Source organism: Argopecten irradians, chromosome 11, assembly GCF_041381155.1.
Source record: "Argopecten irradians isolate NY chromosome 11, Ai_NY, whole genome shotgun sequence".
Classification (NCBI taxonomy): domain Eukaryota; kingdom Metazoa; phylum Mollusca; class Bivalvia; order Pectinida; family Pectinidae; genus Argopecten; species Argopecten irradians.
In genome coordinates this window covers 1821453-1848989 of record NC_091144.1, presented here as the reverse complement: position 1 = coordinate 1848989, position 27537 = coordinate 1821453, and the positions used below count along the sequence as shown (strand labels likewise).

The following is a 27537-nucleotide window of genomic DNA, read 5'->3' as shown; positions in this document are numbered from 1 at the left end:
ATAACAATGTGACAATATTTGGCGACCATATAACATTGTAAATTTACACTTTATCATAGTTTGGTCACCATATATAATATGTATTTGTATTTGTGATATTGAATGGTAACAAGATGATGTTGGATGTTAGAATGGCGCCTGCTGACCCACATCATGATCGAGGCAAATGTATTCTTCATGTTGTTTCCAGGTAGACATGGCGATTGTGGGATCAGTGACTGTATAATATTCAATATTGACAGTAGACATTGCGGAAGGAATAAAAATAATATGCCATAATAAGTCTCTGGAAAAATGATATATTGATATAGTAGAGAGCGATTGGTCAGCTAGAAAGGAGTGCTGTTATACTGGTGTGGAATACTGTAACTTTTACGTAACCATTACCGATGAAGCCATCCATGGATCATCGATTTTCTGCTGACGGACAATTGGATGAGACGATCTGTCATTGCGAGTCCTTGTAAAGATGACATAGCTGGGATATCTTTATATAGAGCCATTTCCAACTGTTCGAGCATCATGATCAGTGCTAATACATGGGAGCATAAACATGCTGTAAATTAATAATGGCAATTTATCCTTATTCAATGTGATTTTTATGAACAGAAAATGTTCATTATTGTATAAGGATATTTGAAGTTAATAAAACAGATTAATTTAGGTAGGGCGTTAGAATTGTACCTACTGCCTCTATTGCATGATCGTACTGACAACGGACGAACCAGTCGTCCCACTCCCAGTTTGCTGAGCGCTAAGCAAGAGCAGAAACTAAAGAGCAGAAACTACCACTTTTATAGACGTTGGTGTGTCTCGGCCAGGGAACAGAACTCAGATATAACATTTATTGATTACCATCACCGAGGGGTAAATATTATGAACTAGACCACAGTAACCCATGAGATATTTGTTTTATTACATAATCACCAGTTTTTAGTTGCTTTTAATGAATTCCAAAATCACAGATCAAAATCTTCACCGCCGTACCGTACGGAAAAGCTTCAAATCACATTGAAGATTGGCGTCTAGTCCACATACTTCATGGCGTAACTCCACTTTTCATGTCGTATTGCATTCTTTTAAATTCTTAGAACTATATGCAGCCTTTTAATTCAATAGTTTTGTCGTGTTCGTCCTCTACTTGATAAAACCAACTGTCAAGCAAAGCGAGCAATGCCTATGACGTCCTTAATGCCAAATCTATAAAGCAAACGCAAAATTGAGCGTGAACCTTTGTGACGTCATAATAACGTAACTCACCGTTTCGCGCGATTCCTCGGAGGTTTTCTACAAAGTTAGACAAAAACGGCGAGGTGTTCCAAAAGCCGTGCAATATAACATCTCGAACCGTGCAAATAAAACGTTTCCATCTCGAACCGTGCAATATAACGTTTCCATGGAAGCGTCCAATATAACGTCGAACTGTTGTGCAATAAAACAAGGTTTTATTGAACGGTCGCGGTAATAGTTGGAAATATTATATTTCCTCATATATAGATTGGTGTAAACAAATTATGTAATAAACTATCTTATGTTCCATTTAAACGTTTATATTTTGTCGACGTTTCTGTATGTGCCATCGTCAACGGAAGAATGGTTTTGAATATGTGATTTATGCATTACAACACATTCCTCTCCGAATACAAAATTGACACGGATCGTCAAACATGGATTATAAACACTCGTTAACATATTGAAGCCAGACACTTCATTAAGTATACACTGTATATACACACGAGGATGTTCCATACTGTGACAGATATACTGCAGAAGACATGGTCCTGACGAAGCCAGACTCGGGCTGGGCATGGGTGGTCATGATGGCCGCCTTCAGTATCTTCGTCATTAACGGATTCCTCTGTTATGGGTATGGCATGGTTCAGATAGCACTGCTGGATAGGTTCCACGACAGTATAGCCAAGACGTCTTTAGTCGGATCTCTCTACTCCACATTCCTTTCCTGTGGAGGTAGGTTTATTGTGCTTTAATTATCTTATCAAAAGCTAATTTTCAATAATTGGACGCCCTCGGTCATTATTTATTCTTCTCGGATAATATAACATCATATCGACTTAAACAAAGGTCCACAATTGATATATATGTTGCAGTGTTTAAATTCCTTGTTCTTTTTTAACTGGACACGTGATTGTATCGTCTATGTATTTTGATTCCCATTTGAGTAACAGTTATCCTTCTGGATATCTTTGGTCTCCTCATATTAAAGACGTATACGAGGTGGTCAAACTACGCCGTGTCACCATCCCAACTCGTTTACCGTCAAATATTCACTTACCCCATTGCCTCATCGTGAAGTAAATTCTTACGAAAGAAAACTGTTGACACGGGGCAAAATGAGTCGAGGTTTTTTATAGTGATTGAGAGTAGAAGGTGGATACCTATAGCAGCCGATCTTCGTTCTCATGTCAACGCAGTATATAAGGTGCCTATAAATATTATGATTCCATACTGATCGTAACGTCAATAATAGTTGACAGAGTTAATGTTTATGCCTGGCTTGGAGAACATAACAGATCGGTCATGCATTTAAAAAGGTGGACTGGTAAGGAATGTTTCATTATCAGTGTTGATAGCCTGGTGAACACAAAAATCAACGTTAAACCTTAACGTGTGTCTATCTCGAAGGTATCACAACAGCTGGCATATACGAGTGAATAGTTTATATGATCACGTTACCTTAACAATTAACAATAGGTCCGTTCGATTACACGAGAAATATATTCGATTCAAATGATAATGAAAAATATAAACGTTTGTAAATCTTAAGCATTTAAAGATAAATCTATTGTCCAAAACTTTGACAGAAATGTCTCTTAAGTGCATGTTTGTTATGTGCCATTGACTGAAGGGAATCCTATTACATAATTGGTATAGCTAACGACCATTTTCCTGCAATACCTTTATTCATGTACATTGTATCATATGGCCTTGGAAGTGAACACGAGTGAAGTATAAATCACAAGCCGTCTATGTTTAGGACTATACAGTTCATGTCAGTGGATATTATTTTTATTGATCACAATATACTTAACTTACCAGGTGTGTGTGACGGACTACTGATCCGACGGTACAGTTGCCGTCTGGTGGCTGTCGCTGGAGGACTGCTGATGACGATTGGGATGTTTGTCAGCGCTTTTATGACGTCATTGGATTGGATCATCTTCACCTTTGGCGTCGTCGGAGGTATTATACTGTGTACTAATAACAAAACATCATATTTAAAAGTTAGGACTTGTTCAGTGAAAGCACAAATAATCCGACAAAGTAAAACTTATTTTTCTTTCAGTCATGGTCTTTAAATAACCGAAATTGCATGTAAACTGAAGGAGATTGGTATGTTAATGATATCAAAACTCAAATACGACAAGCGCCAGATTGTGTAATCTTCCATAAATTTACTGATTACATTTGATGATACTTGCATGCTCTTTTATTAGGTCACCTGAAACGAAGTCTCCAGTGACCAATTCTAATCGCTTTTTGTCCGTCATTCATCGTATGGGGATAAACAATTGGCATTTTTGACTTCTTCTCAAAAACTGCTAAACCAAATTTGTTGAAATTTTGCAGAAACCTTCACGACTAAAGGTCAACCAAAACTGTGAATTATATGGTCCTAGCCCCCAGGGATTCTTCTTAACTGACTTTATGTTTCCTAATGCCTCCCTTGGCACCGCCTCACTTTTGGCCTTGAGTTGAGCGTTCGCCCCTGTGAGGAAGGCTTAGGGTTTTGTCCCCTGGCCGAGACACGCCAAAGTCTATAAAATTGGTAATTTCTGCTCCTGCTTAGCGCTCAGCATACAGGGAGTGGGACGACTGGTACGCCCGTTGTCAGTATAATGTGACCGGGTGGGGTTTGTTGCTTAGTGTCTTCGACGTCATACTTCAGTGATTATACATACCGCAGTCGCACATCGCACTACACACACGCTACTTACTGAATACATGGGAGGCCGTCCTTGCATGACCCTGGCTGTTTACATGACGTTAGAATAACCAACCAAACAAACAAACAAAGGCCTGAGGGATGGGCCAAAAGGGTCAAATTGGCTAAAACTTCAAAAATCTTCTTTTGAAATTCCAGAAAGGTAGAATTAAATACTTTTTATAGATGGAAAAGTATTAAGGCTATTTACAATAATTGTAAATTACGCGACCCTGGGGTCTTACGTTTCTCCCTGGGGAGAGATTCAAGTTTACTATAGCTTATTTTGGAAAAACACATTTATGAACATTATTTGCTCAATTTTCATAGGAAATGAGTCAACCTTTGTTAGAATTATTAGCCTTGAAATTGTATTTTACCATCATTTCCATGTTGGGTCTGGCTGACCCCTAGGGGCAAGAAGGGCGGGGCCAAATTGGCTAAAATTTCTAAAATCTTCTGAATTATCAGATTTGATAGAACCACATATTCTTCACAGATTAAAGGGTCTAATGGCCCGTTATGAAAATTGTGAATCATAGCTCTGGGATCTAAGGTTTCCCTTAGGGAGGGAATCAAATTTGCTATATTTTATATAGGAAAGACACTTTTATGAGCCTATTTTGCTCAATTTTCATAGCAAATGAGTCAAACTTGATTAGAATTATTACCCCGAGATAGAGCATTTTTATAAAATATCTATATCAGTCCTCGCTGACTCCCCAGGGACTAGTGAGGCGGGGACAAACGCGGTCAAAAAATTACTAAAATTTCAAAAAATCTTATTTTGAATTCAGATTTGATGGAACCAAATACTCTTTATAGATTAAAAAGTCAAATTTATGACTGATTTCAAGGGCCTAATGGGCCAATATATAGTGTTTATATGGGTTTTTTTTTATTCCTGTATCCGACCTGAGGTGACTGCTAAGGCCCATGGGCCTCTTGTTTTTTGTATCGGTAACAAAAGCCAGCGATCACAAAAAAACATTCTTTTACGTACAGTCTGGATATTTTTATTTGTAGTCGAGGACGTTTTTGCTAAGATAAGTTGTATTATTCACAATTGTATTTTCATGTTTGCATATATCTGTCAACAGGTTTGGGAAGTGGTATACAATACACCGCCCTCTTCGTTGCTATTGGCTACAATTTTGAACGGAATGTCAATTTAGCATTGGGTTTCGCTATCTCAGGTGTCGGCATTGGAACCTTCGTATTTACTCCATTATTTGCGTACCTTATGACAGTGTTCCCCCTCGAGGGCCTTTTTATCTGTTTGGCGGGATTCTCCTTGCAGTCTGTTGTCGCAAGTGTGATGTTCTTTCCATCTTTTCTTGAAATAAAACATAAAACAAAGTCAAGAATTGTTAATAAAGAACGCAAAGGTGCTGATGATGATACTCAAATGTCTTTTTGTAAGACTTTAGAACAAATGTTTAAAACTGTGCCTTTCCTTATTTTGTTACTGAGTACTTTTGTTGCTAACTTTGGTACGTATATAGTTTATATACATTTTGCTAACTATACGACACACAAAGGGACTAGCGCCATGGAGACAGCGCTACTACTATCAGTGATAGGGCTATGTTTTGGTCTGTCTAGGATATTAGCAGGACTACTTTGTAACTCAAAAGCCATTGACGAGCCCATACTTTTGTTTTCTACCTATGCAATATCAGGAGTATCGTCGCTACTACTCCCCACCTACAGTGATACATTTACCGGCCAGTTCGTGTTTGCCGTCATCTTTGGACTATATGGCGGGTGTTTATATGCCGTAATCAATGGCATTACTTTGAGGTATCTTCCCTTACGTGACCTCGGCACCGCCGTCGGAATCGAACTCGCCGTGGTGGGGATTGCAATAATGACGGGACCCCCAGCAATAGGTATATATTTTACTTACCTTTATAGCCTCCACAATTTACATTGAGCAATACATTGTCAAGTCGATAGCTTGTTTATCAACTTGGTGTTTCCATGATTGAGGTCCTCAATGTGGTGTCAGGCTATCGTTCGTGTAATTCAATGCATTACCAGATGACGTTATCGATTTCTTTACATATACCCTAAAACACTTCGGTTAATATCAGGGCGGTATAAGAAAATATTATCCTCAGTTGAGGTACTGGATTTTTAAGTCTACCATTTAGTGTTTTTCTTGATTCAGCATGGTCTGTAGAGCTGATCGAGACATTTGTTATGAAGGGTGCTTTCACAATGGGTCGTGTAGCCCATATATAAAGTTCCTTCAGACTACATTAACATGGATATAATGTTTTGTATGTATTTTGCTTCTGTTCCAAAATTTAATTTACAACAAAACAAATTGAAATATTTTGAAATGTCTCAAACAACGTTGCTTAGTCCTGAAAAAGCTAAGAAAAGATAAGAAGAGCGGAATTCAAATATTGTAATTAAATGTGGAAAGTAATACAATCTTCTGTAACTATGGTTATGCTTATTGCAGGCTTGATTATTGATGCAACAAGAAATTATGATATTGGACTGGTTATAGCAGGTAAGTGTCGTTATTTAGTGTAGTTATTCTCACAATCAGTTGTAAAGGTAATAAGATGTATTTTTGTGTATTCACTCTAATCTGAATTTCTAATTAGCCGATTCTTTTTTCTAAATTTCTACAAAAAATGGTATGAAAATGACCGATACACAGAAAAAAAGAAATAACAACAAAATCCGACTCAAACAGACATTGACACTACGTATTGATTTGGAAAAAAAATATTCCTTGAAATATAATGCAATGTCACATTAAAACGTATTTTATTAAGCAGCTTACAAAAACTTATAATAAACAATGGTGTAATATTTTAAAAAAAGATCAATCATGGTTTGGTCATGGAAAAAGTTTGCAAACTGTGAATCGACGTAAATCTTTGTGACAACCCCTAAATGAAAAGAAGAGATATTACAGTTTAAGTATTTACCTATATAGTCGAACCTCGTTAACACGAATACCCTGTTTATGTTTAGTCTATAACTGACTTTTCACTATATAATGATTGTATCGAAGGTAAGCACGGTCACGATAAGCCCTGTGTGGAAGGTTACATATACACATACCTTGTAGTAATATAATACATGTCTAATTGGATCTGTTATTTTATAAATTTTAAATTGACATGTGTTCACATGACATATGCCATAGGTGTTTCATTAAAAATAACATTTCATTGGCAAATATATCTGGCTGATGCTGTCACTTTCAATAGGCTGGTTGACACTAAACATGTACTGTTGCACTCGTCGTAGTAGAACATTAACGACCTCATATCAAATAATATGTAAGATAATACATCGACTGATATATTGAATATTTATATCAAATCATGTTTCTAAGGTAGATATAGAGTGCCGCTATCCTATACGTGAGGGTATCATGTTTTCGTATTTATATCTATAACCTCGAGATATGGTTTGAAAGCCTCTGTGACCCATAATATATGTCGATGGTTATGTCTCGTTATGGTTCATGTATCATATGCCAACACAATTAGATAACGATAATGTATGATTTGCCTTTGTAGGATTATGGATGATTTTCCTTTTTTATGATTATGTATGATTTGCTTTTGAAGGATTATGGATGATTTTCCTTTGTATGATTATGTATGATTTGCTTTTGAAGGATTATGGATGATTTTCCTTTGTATGATTATGTATGATTTGCTTTTGAAGGATTATGGATGATTTTCCTTTGTAGGGTTATGTATGATTTGCTTTTGTAGGATTATGTATGATTTTTCTTTGAAGGATTATGTATAATTTGCCTTTGTATGATTATGTATGATTTTCCTTTGTAGGGTTATGGATGATTTGCCTTTGAAGGATTATGGATGATTTTTCTTTGTAGGGTTATGGATGATTCGCCTTTGTAGGAAGATGGATGATTTGCCTTTGAAAGATTATGTATAATTTGCCTTTGTATGATTATGTATGATTTGCCTTTGTAGGGTTAGGGATGATTTGCCTTTGTTTGATTATGTATAATTTGTCTTTGTAGGTTTATGTATAATTTGCCTTTGTAGGTTTATGTATGATTTGCCTTTGTAGGTTTATGTATGATTTGCCTTTGTAGGATTATGTATGATTTGCCTTTGTAGGATTATGGATGATTTGCCTTTGTAGGGTTATGGATGATTTGTCTTTGAAGGATTATGGATGATTTTCCTTTGAAGGATTATGTATAATTTGCCTTTGTATGATTATGGATGATTTGCCTTTGTAGGATTATGTATGATTGCTTTTGTAGGATTATGGATGATTTGCCTTTGTAGGATTATGAATGATTTGCCTTTGAAGGATTATGGATGATTTGCCTTTGAAGGATTATGGATGATTTGCCTTTGTAGATGTATGTATGATTTGCCTTTGTAGGATTATGTATGATTTGCCTTTGTAGGATTATGGATGATTTGCCTTTGTAGGATTATGTATGATTTGCCTTTGTAGGATTATGGATGATTTGCCTTTGTAGGGTTATGGATAATTTGCCTTTGAAGGATTATGGATGATTTGCCTTTGTAGGATTATGGATGATTTGCTTTTGAAGGATTATGGATAATTTGCCTTTGTAGGATTATGGATGATTTGCCTCTGTAGGATTATGTATAATTGCCTTTGTAGGATTATGGATGATTTGCCTTTGTAGGATTATGGATGATTTACCTTTAAAGGATTATGGATAATTTGCCTTTGAAGGATTATGGATGATTTTCCTTTGAAGGATTATGTATAATTTGCCTTTGTAGGATTATGGATGATTTACCTTTGTAGGATTATGGATGATTTGCCTTTAAAGGATTATGGATGATTTGCCTTTGTAGGATTATGTATAATTTGCCTTTGTAGGATTATGGATGATTTACCTTTGTAGGATTATGGATGATTTGCCTTTAAAGGATTATGGATGATTTGCCTTTAAAGGATTATGGATGATTTGCCTTTGTAGGGTTATGTCTTCTTTTGGGAGCTGTTCTAACTTTAGTCGCAGAATCATGTAATAACAAACGACCCCAAAACAACATCACAAGTTTGAATACCGAGTTAGCATCTCTAACTGTGGATATACCTGCACCATCAGAGGATACAGACATATGTGAACATACCATCTGATGGGACGAGGAGTACTTAAATCAAAAGTCTGATGTCATCACTGTTGGATAGGGATAACAAAACGAAAAAAAAAACCCAAAAAACAACACAGTAGTGGGATTACAGTGGCTTCGGAAACTTTACAATTTACACTGTGGAATATCAGCTTTATAATTAAAACGTCAAATTTATTGATCTCATCGTTGGTGCAATATATAGTATCGGATATATACATGTATATGTATATATAGAATAAATAAATATAGAATATCAGCTTTATAAATTAAAGTGCCTACTCTAATGCTCTCGTCGTTGGTGCAATATAAGATGTTTTATCAGCGTATCGGATATACATTTGTATATATAGAATAAATAAATATAGAATATAAGCTTTATAAATTACAATCTGATTAAAATTCAGATCCTTATAACCACTCTAATTTCTACAAATTGCTACGTAAATTGATAACGCTATTTCATCCCAGTATACATAAACATTAAGCTTTGTTGTGCACTTTGGGCGCGATAACTACGTACACAAAAATAATTTATCAACCGCCTACTATTGCTAGAGATTGCAGACTTGGTTTTTAATGTGTGTGTGTGGATTATAAAAACGATATGGAACGTAATGTGTTCGAAGTTCTTTATACACACTATGACTACAACTTCAGCTTCAAATAATAGAATGCAACTTAAACTGTAATATATTATTGAATACAAAGCACAACTTTATTATTGCTAATATAGCTCAAACGTCTCAAGTTTATTTACAGATGATTTATAATAAACCAGCAGTCGTGAAATATGATATGGATTGTAAGTTAGGATAATAACATACATGTATACATGTAACATATACTTTTACCATATGAGTATTAATTAGATATACAATACAGGACGGTCCTTATTATAATACATCTGAGACAAATATTTTATGTACATTTATGATCAAGGTGCATATTAAAGACGACATACGACAGTATTATATCATTAGACATTATCGGTAAACCATGGTTGATTGCATTACACTACGCTACACTTAACATCCGTTTGACAGCTCGATCTCAATGCACTGCTTTCGTCAAGTGCTATCTGATTGGCCCGATTTTTTAGCCAGTGAGATTGGGGGTAACATACCCTTCACAGAAACATAAACAACATTGATATCCATAAATATTCTCCCTCCAGTCTGAAAAGTTCTCATTTTAAAACAGTTATGTAGATTGTTTTCTATTTATAGAGTGACGTCATTGTACCGGTGCTCTGACAAAATCAACTGTTCCATGGGTGATAAGTATAGCGTGGTGTAGTGCGATCATCCGTGGTTCTCCGACGATGGCCATTAGTATAACGGTCGATATTGCGCAACATCTGTTAGTCTTTTCTGTAATGTACCGTTTGCTTAAAAATATTTTTTTTCTTGTTTGTTTGTTTGATTAATTAACGTCCTATTAACAGCTATGGTCATGTAAGAACGGCCTCCCATGTATGCTATGTGTTGCATGTATGTTGTGTGAGGTGCGTGTACTGGGAGACTGCGGTATATTCATGTTGTCTATTCTTGTATAGTGGGACTATTGTCCTTTTTATAGTGCTATATCACTGAAGCATGCCGTCGAAGACACCAAGCAACACACCCCACCCGGTCACATTATACTGACAACGGGCGAACCAGTCGTTCCACTCCCTTTCTGCTGAGCGTTAAGCAAAGCATATTTGTACTAGAATTTTTTCTTTTAAATAACATTTTAGATTATTTAAAGTATTGACACGTCATGCACGCTAGTGAAAACACACCACTACATTATAATAAAATATGCACCAACACGTACCATAGACATACCTACAACGAAAACATTTACTGAACAGTGTGAGAATGTTTGAGATTGTCTGGCTTCCAGTAAAAACATTTACTGAACAGTGTGAGAGTGTTTGAGATTAACTGGATTCCAGTGACAGGAACATGTTCCCGAGAATATAACCTTGTCTTGGTTGTTTGGCATGAAAGAGGAAACCAACATTTAGTTAGCAACAAGGTGAAAGATATCACATTTAGTCGCCTTTACGTAATAATGCAATGTACAATGTAGTAGCTGGCACAATGTTAATACCCAACCTGCAGTGTAAGTGTTGCTTGGGATTCTCCATTAAAACAAACTTTGATAACTTAAAAACCTGTTTTCAACGTAGGTAGACGAGAAAATACTTAGTTGCCAGACGGTATTAATATTTGAATATGTCATATCAAAATTGACAGTAATCTGAAGCTGGAAAGTCGTTGTAAAATGAAAGTGCTCTGTTTTTAATACTTATATATAAATGAAAGTGTGACCTACTTCTTCTTCAATTTTCTGAACTGAAATTCACAATGCTATTGACATACCAAGACAGCTAAAAACAATACATACATAAGGTATGTTAAAAGCAATAAATTACAACAGCAAATAAACGCAGATTTTCTGCTATGTAAACAGTGACGATTGATTCGCTGTGTTGTAGTCTGATACAGTATGGTAAACTATCGCGTGGTAATAAGGACGACGGCGGGAAACATAAGGAGACCCGCGTTATAAAAATGAACTTTAATCTATCTTAATTAAGTTATTCAGAAGTTAATGATTAGTGTAGTACCACGGAATCACATCGTATTAAAAAAAGGATTCGTTATAACCAAATTCGCTATACGTTTCTCGAGGAAGTATAAATAAAGAGGAGCCAAAACCGGGAACATGATTTTACTTCGTAATAAACAAAGACTTTGTATGAAATAGATACCCCTGAAGAAGGTTTTACTGTATTAGCATTAAGCTAGGAACATTTGTAACTATTCAAACTTATCAATGTCGTTTTACATTACCATTTTAAACATTAAAATCAAGCGGGCCATTATCAGTTTGATTCTAACAACAAATGCACATAATTACATTAAAGATATATATTAAAAACATTTCCTCCACCTACCGTCGAAGAAACATCTTGCTAAATAAGTTCCTTTGGAAGCCATGTTTGCACTCATATGGTTGGTTTTTTAATACAGATAAGATATATCAAAAAGACGTCGCAGGCGAAGTGATTGTAAAAGGTACTTTACCTTATAATGTATTGAAAAAAGGTTATCGATTTGAGTAAAATGATTCCATTTTAAAAGTTTCCTTTCGGTTTATCTGTGATCGTATTACATTGTAAACATAGATGATAATTTCAAAGGTCAACTGTAAGAAAGGGAAAATGATTTTTAGTCAAAGCAATGGACGAGGACTTCATGTAAAGCACGCTAAACCATTGTCGGAATTAGATTGCCACACGTTTCCACATTTCAAACAAGTCGGATGAAAATAATAAATGACCTACACACATGTTTAGATAAAGCAAATGAGGTCAGTCTGACATCATAGATCACTGATCATTACGTATACGTTATACAATGCGACCTTCAGGAGCCAACCTATTGAGAACTTTATAGTGCTATTTATTATGGAAATTGATTGGTCTTTCAGGGGTGACAGTTTTCTTTACTAAATCTCATAATTAAAATTAAAGCGTCTTAGAGAAAACTGCAAAAGTATCATTTTTTCCAATGTTATAATTTGTATTGACACACACAAAAAAATATACAGAATCACAGATTTTAACATCCGACCCCTGAAATTAAAAAAAATAAAAAAAAATCTAGAAAAGTTTGTAACAATATAAGTAATAAAGCGGATCTAATTCAATCCAATTCATCTGACTAATAGCTTTATCCTCCGATCTAAAGCGATCTAAATTGATCTTGATAAAACCTAATCAAAATTGCGGGTAGTTTCCTTCTTAGTCCTATGCGTGTTTGGAAAGGATATGGTCTGTTAGAAGCCACAGAGTAATCTTGATTGAGTTTGTGTCAGACTCAGATATTAATCCAATATCATGTGATTGATATCCTGATTTGTCCAATATTTCAATAAAATGTTCCCTTTATCCGCACCACACATACTGTCAAGCCTGTTCTCAAGTTCAAACGAACGTATTTCATGATCCAACACTGGTATCTTGATGACAGCAGTCTGCAGAAGCAGCGCTTCGAACTAATACACTATTCATTATTTTTCATGTTTTGTTTTAACCTTTCAAATTTTAAATTTGTCCTGATCGCCATCGTGCCAGGCGGACCACGTGCTAACTCCTACACCACATTGTGGATTTCAACATGTTGCTAACCCGATTAATGCTGTACACTAATATTATAGTAATCCCTTCCGAACTCGTTTGTGTATTAAGGCCCAATAATCATGTAGCGTGTTTTACCATTGTCTGATGTATATAACGATGTGTAAACAGTGCTGACCCGTGGGCTGACCACTGTACTTACCTCTTTAATGTCGTGTACCTGAACAAGATGGCGTTTAGTGTTGAACGAGTCACGAGTTTTATCGGGATTTGAAAATTCTCGTTTCCTAACGCTACATACAGCCAGTGAGTGATATACATGATGGGATACATTATTGGTGTGGCGGTGGTATCGGTATGGATTATAATTATCACAGTACGTTGTTGAGGACTTTCTTCTGACACCAGATTGGAGTTGGTTATATTAAAGTCTAAATTACATGAGCTGTCACAATGATGTTTTCGTCGCCTCAAAAAATATTAGTGTCAAAGCGGAACCCTCAATATTCAAATCCAACAAACTGGCGTCAGCGACAGGACACACCATCAGCTGAGATCTCGCATGGAATTCCACAAAATAGGTTCCCCGCTAAGGAGACACCACCAAGTGGATTGCCCCCTACCGGGATATCTCATCCCTTCCGCGAATCACCACAAAGGGACATATTTTCGGCCCCGAGAACAAGAAGTGGATCTGGGCATAGGTTAAAGGAAAGAGACAGAATAAAACGCCAGGCATTTAACACGAACGATTCTATTCCTATACTTCGAGAGGTTGATGAAAACAGACCGGAAACCCCCATTGTTGGAACACGACGGGAGCGATATAAACTAGCAATGGAGGGCAAAGCCGGAAATGGTCGTCCAATCGTACCACGTGATACACAGGAAGTATATTCATCCAATGGAATGTATAAAAGAATGCTGGCGGCAACTCCTTCAAATCCGGTCAGGTCTGGGAAGAGCGGAAGCCGGTGTCCCACTCCTGTGCCTTTCGATCAACCTCTCACACGACTGTGCTGGGACAATGGAGGTAAATATTTATTACACATATGTATTGGAAACAATACGGTTATTAAAATTTATTTCTTTGAACGAACGTCATACATCATTGTTTCCCTTTTCGTTCGCTTAGATGCATAAAATTAATCCTCTTCGGACAGTTTTAATCATTTTATCAATATGATCAAAACTCAAATGAGTTAACACTGTATACAGTATCAAAATGAAGTCTTTTCCTGGGTCTCGGGAGTGGATGGGGTACATGTAATATAAATGGTGCTTTTCCTACGCCCGGTGACATCATCGAGTCATTATTATTTTCATCGAACTGCAAGAACATAGGGTCACCATTTCCTCCTCAAGTGTACAGAAATATTTCTGTAAGTAGCAGATATATTGACATAAAGTGTTTGTAAACACACGTGTTGGATATAAGCTATCAGAAACTTTGATTGGTAATCCACGTTTATCACGTTACCTGACAGTTGCAACCTGATCTGAGGATAGAATGTCATTGTTCATTTTTTAGTTTTGATGCATACATGTCGTATTTTCCTTTATAATTGATCGAAAAACGTCATCTAACAAAAGAAATTTTAGAGCATCCGCTTCTGTCCCATTAGCCGATCATATCGCTCCTTGCATTCTGATTTTGCAAAGCTCCGCCCACTTCACATTTTCCCAGCTGATTGCATTGTTGATCCAACGGTATGGTACAGTGCGTGGCGATAATATAGTACGCAAAATGATGACGTCGTTTGGGTGTTGTGCTGTTTTGAAACTGGATATTTTTGTAAACTAATTATATGTATATTAAACTACCGTGTCGTGCCCCTTTGCCGTGCTTACAGTTCATAATCATTTTGGTATTAACCAAAATAAAAGTTTTGTTTGGTAGGAATGGCTAGCCATATTTCCAATACGACATGAATTCCCGTGGGACTTCTTTGAATGATGCTAAGGTGGTGATATTCTTATTTTCTTAAATCTTAGATTCTTAAAATGTTTGGTGATTATTTCTATTAGTGTATATTGTTGTCTTATGTAAAATGTAGTTATCTCCAGAAGAGATCTGTTGCAAAAAATCTTAAGCTTTACAATTGATGTACAATAATATGACATGCAAGTATTTTACTTCAATTGTGTAAGAACAAAGGTTAATTATAAGAATATTGCCTTAGGTATTACGGCATATACAAGTGTGCATCTCAGTTATACAGATATAGACTAACCTTAAAATAATAGTCTTTTGAGGTTTTTTTTAAATGAAATTCCCAATCTATTTTCCATATCATTGAGTTCACCAGATAACAGGCCAAGTAGAGGTGTACTTCCACACTAGTCATCGTCTGCCTCACACTAGTCATCGTCTGCCTCACACTGGTCATCGTCTGCCTCACACTGGTCATCGTCTGCCTCACACTAGTCATCGTTTGCCTCACACTGACAAAACAAGTTGTTTAATATGCACGTGCATGTAATGAGTTCAATCAATGCTGCTGGCACATGATGCAGTTGATATCATGACAGGGATATAGCTATCATTTCCCTCCTAACTGAGTAGGTGATGCAATGTCTCAGCCTCAGCCTGTTTTTGTTTGAACATCCAACATCGCAGTTCTCCAATATCTGTGAAAGATGTTTTGGACAGAACAGAGAACACGTGATTTTTTTTTGTTATCCTGATTTGTTTTTCTTCTGTTGTTTCTGTTTCCCGAGGCTCGCGAAAAAGCTCTCTACTGGCTCATCAGTAGACTGGAATTCCTTCCAATATGAAAGTTTTCCTGTTCCAGCATTGTTTGCTCCTGAAAATGCATATTCAGGTCGGCCTATCTTTGGTGTCTTCCAATCTTTTCACACAGTTTCTATCATACTGATATACGGAGATTGACTAGGCTAGGCTAACCACGTTTGGGTCCTCTAAGACTGATGCACTGGACAATTATTCTCTTGAAAAATCTTTGACGTATTTGAGAAATATTTAGCTACAACTGGCAACATAAAAAAACCTACTAAAACATTAATAAACTTGTCAGAGTTTATATTTCCATCAACTTCCGCGAGTGTTCCGCCGTCAAACATCCCCGATACCCCAGAGCGGGAAAAGTGGCTTCCGTACGTTCCCAAACAGACTGCTTCAAATTTCTCGGCCAGTCTTCTCTATACATAGATTTTCCTATCATAACCTAAAACCACTTCCATTTCATCACTAAGAATCATCATTGACCAATTATTCTCAACACTCCCTGCCAGCTTTGGCTTGTACCACCGTACCCGATTTTCGCGGTTTATTTTGGAAAGTGTTACATGTATTGTCATGGTTTCTGAACATCTCCCGTAGTTATTCTCGGGCAATTTTCGTCTGACTGACTAAATTTAAAAGAATACTTTCATTGAAAGCTGACGTTAAAATCATCAAAAAACTGTAGTCTGCTCATTCGTACTAGCATGCACAGCACGACTTCTTTAAAGCACATCACGAATGAATCAATTAACATGCATCATACATGAAATAGCAATGAGACTGTTGCTTTTCATTTACAGTGGTTACAAGTTTCGTTTATGAACAAAGTAACCCCAATATTTAATTAATAAAATATTAGAATAGAGATACCATTTTGCAGATTTTGCCTGTAAATAGTGTGTTTGTTAATTCAGTTCAGAAAACTGATGAAAAGTTCAAAAAGAAGCTCACAGTGACCTAGTTAAGCATTTATTCTATTTTAGCATCAAAAAACTAGGATTTTTCAAAGATTTGATAGCTTGAAATTGATGTTTAGTACTTCATAAGGATCTTGACATGACCTGCTTAAGATGATTATATCCTAGGGTCATATTGGCTAGGTCACGTACATAAAGTAGGTCATTTTCAATGAATGGTATCATCTGTCCACTAAGCATATGCTGTTTTCCTATTTTTAAAGCAGGATTTAAAATTATTTAGACTAGTTTTTAGCTTAATTTCAAGCAACGCCTTCACTGAGGTAGGATGTTAGAATGATGCCTGCTGCCCCACTGCATGATCGTGAAAGGCGACTAAAGGAATCTTAATTTCACGGTTATTGAGATGAAACTATTTTACTTGATTTGTGTTTAGTCACGATCAACTTAAGATTACACACATCGGATGGTCATATTTGCAGGGTCACGTGTATAAATTGGGTCACATTCAATGAATGTTATTGTCTGTCAACTAAGTATCTTCTGGATTTCCATGTTTAAAGCAAGTGTTTAAGCTATTTAAGTTTCGTTGTAAGAGAAAATATTAAGCAACATCTACATTGCAAGTATGATGTCAGAATTTTGCCTGCTGCCTCATTGCATGATAGGAAAAGGCGACTAAATCTGGGATCTTAATTCTAGTGGCTACCTAGATCAAAATAAATTGGATTTCTGTCTCAAATATAGAGAAGGTTTCTTTCCCAGGAAAACCTTTCTGTCACTTCAAACCAGTAAATGATAATAAGATAATACTCTCTTATGGTGAACACTAGATATTAAATACATGATATTGTTTGGTAAAGCCACGCGATAAAGGATCCATATTTAGTCGCCTTTTACGATCATACAATGGAGCAGCATGCATAATTAAAATGCTTGCAATGCAGGTGTTGCTAGAGATACTCTCATAAAACAAACATAAATAGCTAAAACACTTGCTTTATATATAGAAAATCCAGAAGATACATACTTGGCAGAATATACCTTTCATTAAATATGACCTAACTTGCTAAAGCTCGTGTCTTTTTTTAACTTTTAAAAAATAACTCACTCGTGTGTAATAAATTCAATATCCAACAAACACTCACTGTGTAACCTCTATTTACACACACATTTCCCTCTCCCTAAACACGGAACACGGTTCTTGCTGGCTTTGACTAACTTCCATGAAGTGCTTTATGATCAGGTGATTACAGTGATGTACAATGTATAGTAATTATCACTTCTTCCAAATGCCCCAGGTGATGAGAGATGTTAGAGTTATAGCTTTTGTCCACGTTACCATGGAAACTTCTTTTCAATTTTCATGAAAAATCCGTTCTTACGTTTGTGACAACTTACGTACTGATTTAAGTTTATTACTTTCATTTTCCCCTATAGGGAATATGTATATGTATTGTATATGGTAAAATCGATACAAAACTGTTGTTACAAATAGCCAATTCATTTACTTACCCCCTATCGGAACCTACCTCAACAAGTTATAGCAAACATTTATTCAAGCTCTGTTACCCTTCCCCAAGGTTGTGTCCGGCCATATTTGGTTAAAACGCTTTCCTGACTTATGCAAAGAAAGGAATTGATGGATTTATCTCTCTATTTTCCTATTGTGCCCGGCTTCTCATGTCCCAGAGGTGATATAGCCAGCATTAATATAAACTTCATTTCAGGAATGTTCTGACCAAAGTTGGTTAAAGAGACATGAACCTTAAATAATTTGTTATGTATGCTTATATATGGTTTTCAGATGCTTTTTGAATATTTTATTACAATGATTGGTTATCTAAAACGACAGGGAAACGTGGGGAATACCTACCTCGAAAAGGATAAAAATAGACCGTCATATTCTATTTTTGGAACACAAAACGAAAGCTGGCCGAAAGCAAGATTATAATGAACAACAAACTTGATGACATGACAAGGAACATTAGTTTTCCACATTTTAAGATTATTTTCTAATTTACGATGGTTGTCAAATGAAGTTTAAGCCATATTTGTTATAAAACAATTTGTATTTAGCGTAAGAATGATAAGTCAAAAGTCAAACGAGACTTTTCATTTGACAGAACACCGCGAAGGGGAGGTTTCTGACTTATTGCACATATGCACATCACGCAAGTAGAAAGTGGGGATTTGCTCCCGTCTCTTGCATTTCAGCGATCCATTTATATTTACCTACTTTCCCAATCGCGCACGTTACTGACTCTTGACGTACACTGTTTTCTATCGGAATTCGCTTGTGTTCGCTTCACCCACGTTTTTGACCCACCATTTTGTTTACATTCATTTAATTTGTGCAGTGCATTGTGGGAGGTCATTAAAGTTCAACACTGCTATACTATCATTACAAAATTCGACCGGGCCGGTTCAAAATACGGAAATATGGACTTTCCATTATAAATATTTTATTTGACACATTTGCACAATAACTGATATATTACTTAATAAGGTATCTGACACGTCTTAAATATGTATTTTACTCAAATTTACATGGTTTATTTAGGTTCATGTCCCTTTAAAATCCATGAAAAACGAGAAAACTTAGTGATTTAAGATATGACATCTCTACAACCCGCACCCACCCCGTTCAGAGTCAGAATAACCATTTATTCAAATTATGTATTCATTTATCCAAACATATTTGAAAACTTGGTAGCGATTTAAAGGAAGTGTTGACGAACGACGATAAGTCGAACGCACCGAGAGACGGAGTGCCAGACGAGGTCCAGACACATAAGTATACAAAATAACTACAAAGGTGATATTAGTTTCAAACATTTATACAAAGATGTATATATGCAAATATAAGGTTTTAATTTTTAACAACATTTTTGTATATAATAATCTTACCAGACAATGACTTTAGTGTTTTAATATCGGACCTGTATATCGACATTGCCAAATATTACTGAAGTCCATGATATATTAATAGGAATTTAAATTTCATTCTAAAACACTAAAACTAAATTTAAAGCTAATTATAATGTCTAATCCGATTGTTATATATAATTACACTTTGTTGTTAGTTTTAATCTATAGACGGATTAGCCAACAAACCCGTCAGTGAAGGCCTAGTCAACTTATATATACTATCGTATTGTAATTTACCTGTCATACATATCAGGAAGCGTTTCTGTCGCATCAGTGTTATTGATATAGATAAGTGGAAATGTTGATGTGATCGTAAATAAGTACAAATTATAAAATCTTTGATGACGGGTTGAAAAACCAAAGTTATAAAACCATTCTAGGTTGATGTTTTATATCGGAACGATTTAACGCGTTCGATACAGGCGAAATATGGAGGTCAGCTACGGGGTCACTCAATCTTTGACGAGGCCTCAGATAGGGTACGAAATCATAAATAAAAAAATGAATTTACAAATACATTGTTTAATATAATGAAATTTATGATTTTTCTACATATATTTGATAAACTAAACACAGGTGTAGATTTCTATCACATGATTCAAAATTATAGTAAATATATTGTTTTATAAATGAAGAATCAATCCATGTGGTTGTAAAATTGGTCGATTATGTATGTAAAGATATCAAACATAATATCTTATGTTTTTGCTATGTACTAGTTGTTACATAGGGAGATAACTCATATGGGCTGCTCTTCGATCCTATTTCAAATATTTTTTTTAAATAAAATGTTTAAATCATTCAAATCATCCAATGCGCTATTTTAAATATCCTTTATCACGTGCGTGCATCAATACCGCATACGTTTGATTTTATCTTATATTCTTTTTAAGATTTTTTTTTAAATGTATTTAACTTTTTAGTAATAGGTGTACATTCGGAGGTTACCTGCCTATGTAGGGGTTTATATATATGTCGGTTCTCCCCTACATGCCCCTGTAAAGCCTCTATAGCGGATTAAACCAGGATTAAATTGCTATTCAAATCGTAAATTACTTACCGAATTCATTTCACAAAGTGAAATCAGACGTTACACCTGTCATGGATTTCTCTGACATCATGGCGGGTCCGGTTTGTGATGGATATGTGGGAAAGTATTCGGTATGAGGCTGCTCATCCCCTGTTACATTATGTCGGACACACTGAAAGACTAGGTGAGAATGCGACATGCCCTATAGAAAAGTGGCTTTTGGCACGAGTTTTATGGAACGACCTACATCGCCAATACATCCAAGACGTAGTATCTCGAGGCAGAACATCTCGAGGCAGAGTGCGTCGAGAAAAACTGTCCAACGTCCCAACATCTCGAGGCAGGATTCTACACGGCCGTCTGTGTCCCGCCAGAACGTCTCCAGGAAGAGTAAACGTATGGCCTTCAGAATACACATATCGTCTCATCACCGAAATCATTGTACTACTGATCATTACACCACGTTTGTTGTTGTCATCATTCCATCTCATTCCATCAATGAAGTGTAACCGTCATCATTTGCATAAATGCTTATCTCTTCTCTTATGGTCTATTGATAAATCATATCATGTCCCTTCTGCCAAAAACAATTCATAAGAAGCGTGAATAATTGTAGCTTTTCACAATACCTGGAGACAGTCTCTGGTAGTCGATGTTCGATTTTGCTTACATAACAATCGTAAATCAGACTGGTACTCCTTCATTCATTACAAGTATGTAATTATATAGATATATAAACAATATACATATTATTTATATACTTCGCCAATTTCAATACCGAAGTTGGGGATTCGCCTGGGTACTTGGCCCTATCGATTTTTAGGTCAAACCGGTTTAGAATATTTTCAATCATCATTATAATTATCATATTGATAGGAATGTATATTATGATTTCAGGAACATATGACAGGTAAATCGCAGAATTTATTGCGCGTAAAGTAGGATCATGAACGAATGAATAAACTATATAACGATTACTGTTGTGTACGAGACGGAATAGTGTAACTTGAGGACGATAAACAAGTCGAATATTGATAAAAGTATTTGTACAATGAAAAATTAAATCTGTTAATATTCCGTGTATATTTTCAGAATTAATCTAAGTACCGTCAAACCTGTCTAGAAAATGACACAAGCACAGGTTGATGTGCTCACTTGGGACCCTAAAATTTGGTTTTATTAAGCAGGTGGTCATATACAGAGGTGGTCGCTAAGACATGTTTTACTGTATATATGTGTATAATCGCTATTCTTATTCATTTTTTGATGAGCCAGATAAATGACACCAGGTGAATCTAAAATGTCTTAGGTCATAATAAGGCATCGTCCATGTACTAAGTCAACTCTCATTATAGTATCTGATTGGCTTCCAAACACCACGCTCACACCGACATGATCTGTTTAATAAATATATACGCTTCCGCAATTTCAGAGAACTGCGTTTAGACTGGTCATCTACTCAAAGTCTGTTTCGCAAATGATTTACTGACTTGAAGAACAAACAATTTTGTCTTCATTTGACCGTTTATATCACATGTACAGTAGTCATTCTATTACGTTAGGAGTGTATGCCACTCCTCAAAACATAGTTTACTTGATTCTCTCATATTTATTTCATGCATATCTCCAATAAGTTACCTGTATATGTCTCGTGTTCCCTATTGTTCACATTAACGTTGTCTCCATTACTTGTCGTTTATTTTACTGGAGTTACTTCAATGTATAACATATGTACGTAAAACATTGCTGACCTATTAAAATGTAAACATGTTTTATTTTCAGTTCTTTAGAAGTGTTTTAAGAAGCAAATTGTCTTGAGATATATTGGATCTCACATAAGTATTCATTTCGAGATTTTACAAAACGAGTCCTAGAAGTTTTTATTTTTGCAAATATCACAATTTCCAGACGACCATCATACCATTTACTTTTTATCAAATAACTATAACAACCAATACCTCAAAGAATGTCAATGCCAAAATAGGCTGCAAAGTCCAGCGAAGGCAGCCGTTTGATCCCGCTGTCCTCGAAATCCTGACTTCAATAAATTGTTTCTGCCATGACGCCTCAAATAATTTCCTGCAAACATATATCACATTTTAGAAAAATATGTAGGCGGATTGCATGATTAACAGGGGTTCCCAACACGTAACTGTTGTTTGACTCGTGTTTATCAAACTCGAGTTTCTTTGCCCTCCAATTAGGGCGTTATAATTGTACCTGCTACCCCTATCGTATCATTGTAAAAGGCGACTAAATTTAGGATCTTATTATTTCTTTTTTCCTAACGTCTCCCTTGACACCACCTCACTTTTGGCCTTTTGAGTGCTCGCCGCTTTGAGGAAGGCTTTGGGTTCTATGCCCTGACCGAGACACACCAAAGTCTATAAAAGTGGTGGGTTCTGCTCCTGCTTAGCGTTCAGCATACAGGGAGTGGGACGACTGGTTCGCCCATTGTCAGTATAATGTGACCGGGTGGGGTGTGTTGCTTGGTGTCTTCGGCGGCATGCTTCAGTGATATAGCACTATAAAAAGGGCAACAGTTCCACTATACAAGAAGACACAACACGAATATACCACAGTCTCCCAAAACAAGCACATCGCACACATACACGCAACACACCGCATACATGGGAGGCCGTCCTCACATGACCCTGGCTGTTTATAGGACGAACAAACAAACAACTCTTAAATTTCAAAGGTGGGGTCGCAAAATCTGCCAACGCTCCGTGTTTTTTATTTTTGAAATTTTGCAGTGTTTTAGGTCTAGGTATATCACTACTTTATATGTGTTTTTTTTTTATCTATTTTGTATATTTCAAAAGGGTATAAATGGTCTAAAATGATGTTTTCTAACAATGCTCTTGTGGCCGCCTTTTGAACACATTTTGTTTTATTTTAATTAGTTTTGTTAACGAAAGATACTTCATTCTTCAATGTATACTGATTTTTATTGATATTTACTAATGATTTTTACTTCAAATGATTTTTTTTTTCAAACAATGTCAAATTTTTGACAAAATAAAATTTAAGGGTATTGAGTTCACACCAAATATTTGGCATGTTATCGATTTTGTCCACACTTTTAAATAATTTTAAACACATGCCATATGTAATATCCAACTGTAACTGTAATTCAAAATTGACCATATTTACCGTAATAAAACACCAAGTAGTGATGGAATCGGGTAACTTAACACATATTCCATAAGTGTATTTGTAAACTTACATTATCCCTAACGGTACAAAAAGTTCTAACAACTACATATGATCTTGGATGAAACAAATGGTTTCTCTTTTAATATCAGAAATGAAATAATAATTGGAAAGAAATTTGTTTTCGTTCGTAACTCAAACTCTAAAGATACAAATTAAGATTATCGTTCCCTCTTAGGTAGATAAAAGCTATTTGAAATTTAATTTATATCGATTAAAGAACGAAACACAATTACATTTGATTTTCAAATAGAGTATATTTAAACTAAAAAGAATAGGGCCCTTTATTTGTTATCATGACAACAAAGTATTTCAAAATTGTTACTATCGCATTCGGCATACCTCATAACCCATATGTACCAATTTTCACTTATATCTTAAAATATCTAAATTTCAATCAATCAGAGTCGCTCATTTTGTTACCATGGAAACCAAGCTTTTCGAAAGTGTTCTTATGTTATGCAGCATACTTAATAACCACTATATACCAATTTTCACTTTAATCTGATATTACCAAAATTTAATTAACCAATCAGAGGCCTCCATTTTTGTTAGCATGGTAACCGATAGTTTTGAAACTGATATCATTATATCTAGCATCCAAAATTAATAAAATTATTACTACTATTTAGCTAGGTATATTTACAAAACATTGTTCTGTTGCTTGCACGCGCTATTTATCCAAAATCTGTTTTCTCGGATTTTAATTTTTTTAACTAATTTACACATAAACAGAAAATGTCCTGAGAGTATTTGTAATGGAGAGTAAAATTGTGGACACCTCCTTTATTAGGGTGAAGTGTGATAACAAAGAGCAATATTTCATTTTCCATTTTTCCCAAAAATGTAAAATAATGACTCAAATATAAAGTATACGATCTACTCAAATGATTTATATGGTAGCATATTTCTGCCACCCTGTTATTTAAGGTCGAGTTAAGTAACTAACCTTGCCGAGATGATTATGTCGACTAGTTGAGTTATAACAAGACTTGTTGAGATATTTATTTCGGCAAGTCGACTTATATCCTGGAAAATTAACTTATTACGACGAGATCCACAATAGTCAGTCGAGATAGTGTAACTCGACTTTCCAATATGAATATGTGGATATGTCGTATTAAAACTCGTCTTTCTGACATAACTTTCTCAAAAAGTCATGGTATAATTCGACTGGTTGATATGATTATCTCAAAAAGCTATGTTATTACTCGACTTACCGCCATAACTGTCTGGTCAAAGTCGGGTTACCGTAATTCGACCGAAACTAACTTGATGGCAGAATTTAGCTACGCGTGATAAATAACTGTCACGCATTGGGAAACTTTAACTCTATACATATACACCGTAGTGTCAGTTGTTTCTTGATACATTCCGGAAAGCTATAAATGCCACAATTAGCATCATACTATCTTTCCGTCATAAAATATAATACCCGATTACACAGTAATTATTCTGTTGTTTGTATCTTAAATAAGTAGCTACCTGCTAAAATGCATCTTAAAAAATGCGCTATAAAAACGTTAACCAAAGTAGAATACCAATCAAAATTAATAGTTTGAAAATGAGCAATGAGATGAGAGTCGCCTTTGTTTAGCTGTAACCTAGGAAATCTCTCCAATAAATCCCACTGCTTGCCTTAACCTTTATCAACATGAACAGTTTATTTACGTAGTACTTTAATTTTCATGCAAGCTTATTAGAATATATTTGCCATATGTATATAATGAACTTTGTTTATAACGAAGTAATCTAGTTTACCCCCCCCCCCCCCGATGTTCGTTATAACCGTATTTTACTATAATATCCTGTGTTACAGGAAACAAAGATGGTGATACTGAAGATGAAGACAGCTATCCTTACAACAACACCTCCAGGATACCATTCACTCCACGGAACCAGGTCACCAACCCACTGTTCCGGAAACTCAAGGATATAAATGATATTACCGTGGCAGATATTGAAGACATTCATGAGTTGGACAAAAGTACAGAGCATCTGAATTTAACTCAAAAGGTTCTTCATTCGTATTTTCGGAAGAAACTGGATTGTACACAGAGAATTGTCAAGTGGTTGGTAGATTGTGAGGAAAAATCGAATCTGTCGTCACTTCCTGCTCATTTACCGGACATAACGTATAGAAACAATAGTGCGCATGCTCGTCATGAATAAGACGATGTATTCGAATGTTAAAACTAATACGTCTACATGTTTATGAATTAGAGTGCGCTTGTACATATGGGAAAATATAGTTAAGTTTAAATAGTTTAACTAAAATTTATACAAATTAGTTTTCCGCTGTACTGCGTTTCTACGATTGGATTCCCGAATATGAGACATCTGGTCTTTTATGAAATAGAAAACCAGGGATGTTACTTAACTCCCGTTTTTATTCATTTTTTGATATAAGATAATTAGGGTGGCCCTAAGCCATTCAATAAATAACGTGTATTGTATTACAGAACATTAAGTCTATTAGATAATGCATTCATGTATTATATTTTTAATTTACTCTTTACCATTTCTAGATCAAGATACAGGATTGACAAAATGTGACGCCTTATTCAGTCTATCCGATCTCCATATTGGTCTATATAGTAATATAGGTAAAAGTTTACAAAAGTCGTCCTTGAACTACACTATATATAGGTAATGTGGCGCCAGACACGTTTCTACATAATCATCTTAAATCATTACAATCAGTCAATATGTCGTAATGGCCATGGCTGCAGTTCTGTCCTTGATTCACTCACTCGCTATCCATGGGTTGATGAAAGACTTTGTATAAGGATTCCAACGAATGTACACTAAGAGTTATCCTTTCTACTGCATCACAGTGCCATATCCTGTATACAGTCTCCCTGTGATGACGTTGTCCTGCTGTGTCCATTAACACTTATCGTCGTACAATGTATACGTATATCATAGCTTGTTCCAATATATTTGATAAGTGAATGATGCATACAACTTGCAGTTGTATGTAAATGTATGAGACAAAAATGACTTCCTGCGTTGTTTATGCATGTGATTGTTATCTTCTTCTTTTGTTGTTGTAATAAAGAGCATTTTATGGACATTTCATGATATGTAAATTAAACTTTAGAATTATTGTTTCTTTTATTACCGGCTTCTGTTCCGTTCACGGTTTTTGGCTCTTTTATTCATTATCCACAACCATTCGGCATGTTTTGTACATTCCTATGTAATAGCTAATGTGTTGTGCATTCATACCACCACAGTAAATTAGCTAGCTATATACATATTTTACTACTGTACCTTGGTAAACCAACTAATGAGTTGTTTATACCACAGTAAAGTAGCTGGCTAAATACATATTTTACTATTGTACCTTGGTAAACCAACTAATGTGATGTTCATACCACAGTAAAGTAGCTGGCTAAATACATATTTTACTACTGTACCTTGGTAAACCAACTAATGTGTTGTTTATACCACAGTAAAGTAGCTAGCTAAATACATATTTTAC

The 27537-nt window shown here is 35.5% G+C and overlaps 2 protein-coding genes across 4 annotated transcripts; both read left to right on the top strand.

The window, feature by feature from the left end:
• Positions 1-1463: 1463 nt before the first annotated feature.
• LOC138334275 (monocarboxylate transporter 12-like) lies at positions 1464-9688 on the top strand. 3 transcript variants are annotated; one of them, XM_069282914.1, is made up of 5 exons: positions 1464-1867; positions 3058-3201; positions 5044-5835; positions 6417-6467; positions 8919-9688. In XM_069282914.1, exons 1-5 carry the CDS (start codon positions 1864-1866, stop codon positions 9080-9082), a joined length of 1155 nt encoding a protein of 384 aa, XP_069139015.1. In that variant the 5' UTR covers positions 1464-1863; the 3' UTR covers positions 9083-9688. The 3 variants fall into 3 exon arrangements, with proteins under 3 accessions (XP_069139015.1, XP_069139014.1, XP_069139016.1); XM_069282913.1 differs by having other exon boundaries at positions 1464-1968; XM_069282915.1 differs by having other exon boundaries at positions 1465-1968; positions 5626-5835.
• A 3713-nt stretch (positions 9689-13401) lies between these two features.
• LOC138335618 (uncharacterized) lies at positions 13402-27170 on the top strand. Its single transcript, XM_069284787.1, has 2 exons — positions 13402-14243; positions 25870-27170. Exons 1-2 carry the CDS (start codon positions 13664-13666, stop codon positions 26220-26222), a joined length of 933 nt encoding a protein of 310 aa, XP_069140888.1. The 5' UTR covers positions 13402-13663; the 3' UTR covers positions 26223-27170.
• The last annotated feature ends 367 nt before the right edge of the window (positions 27171-27537 follow it).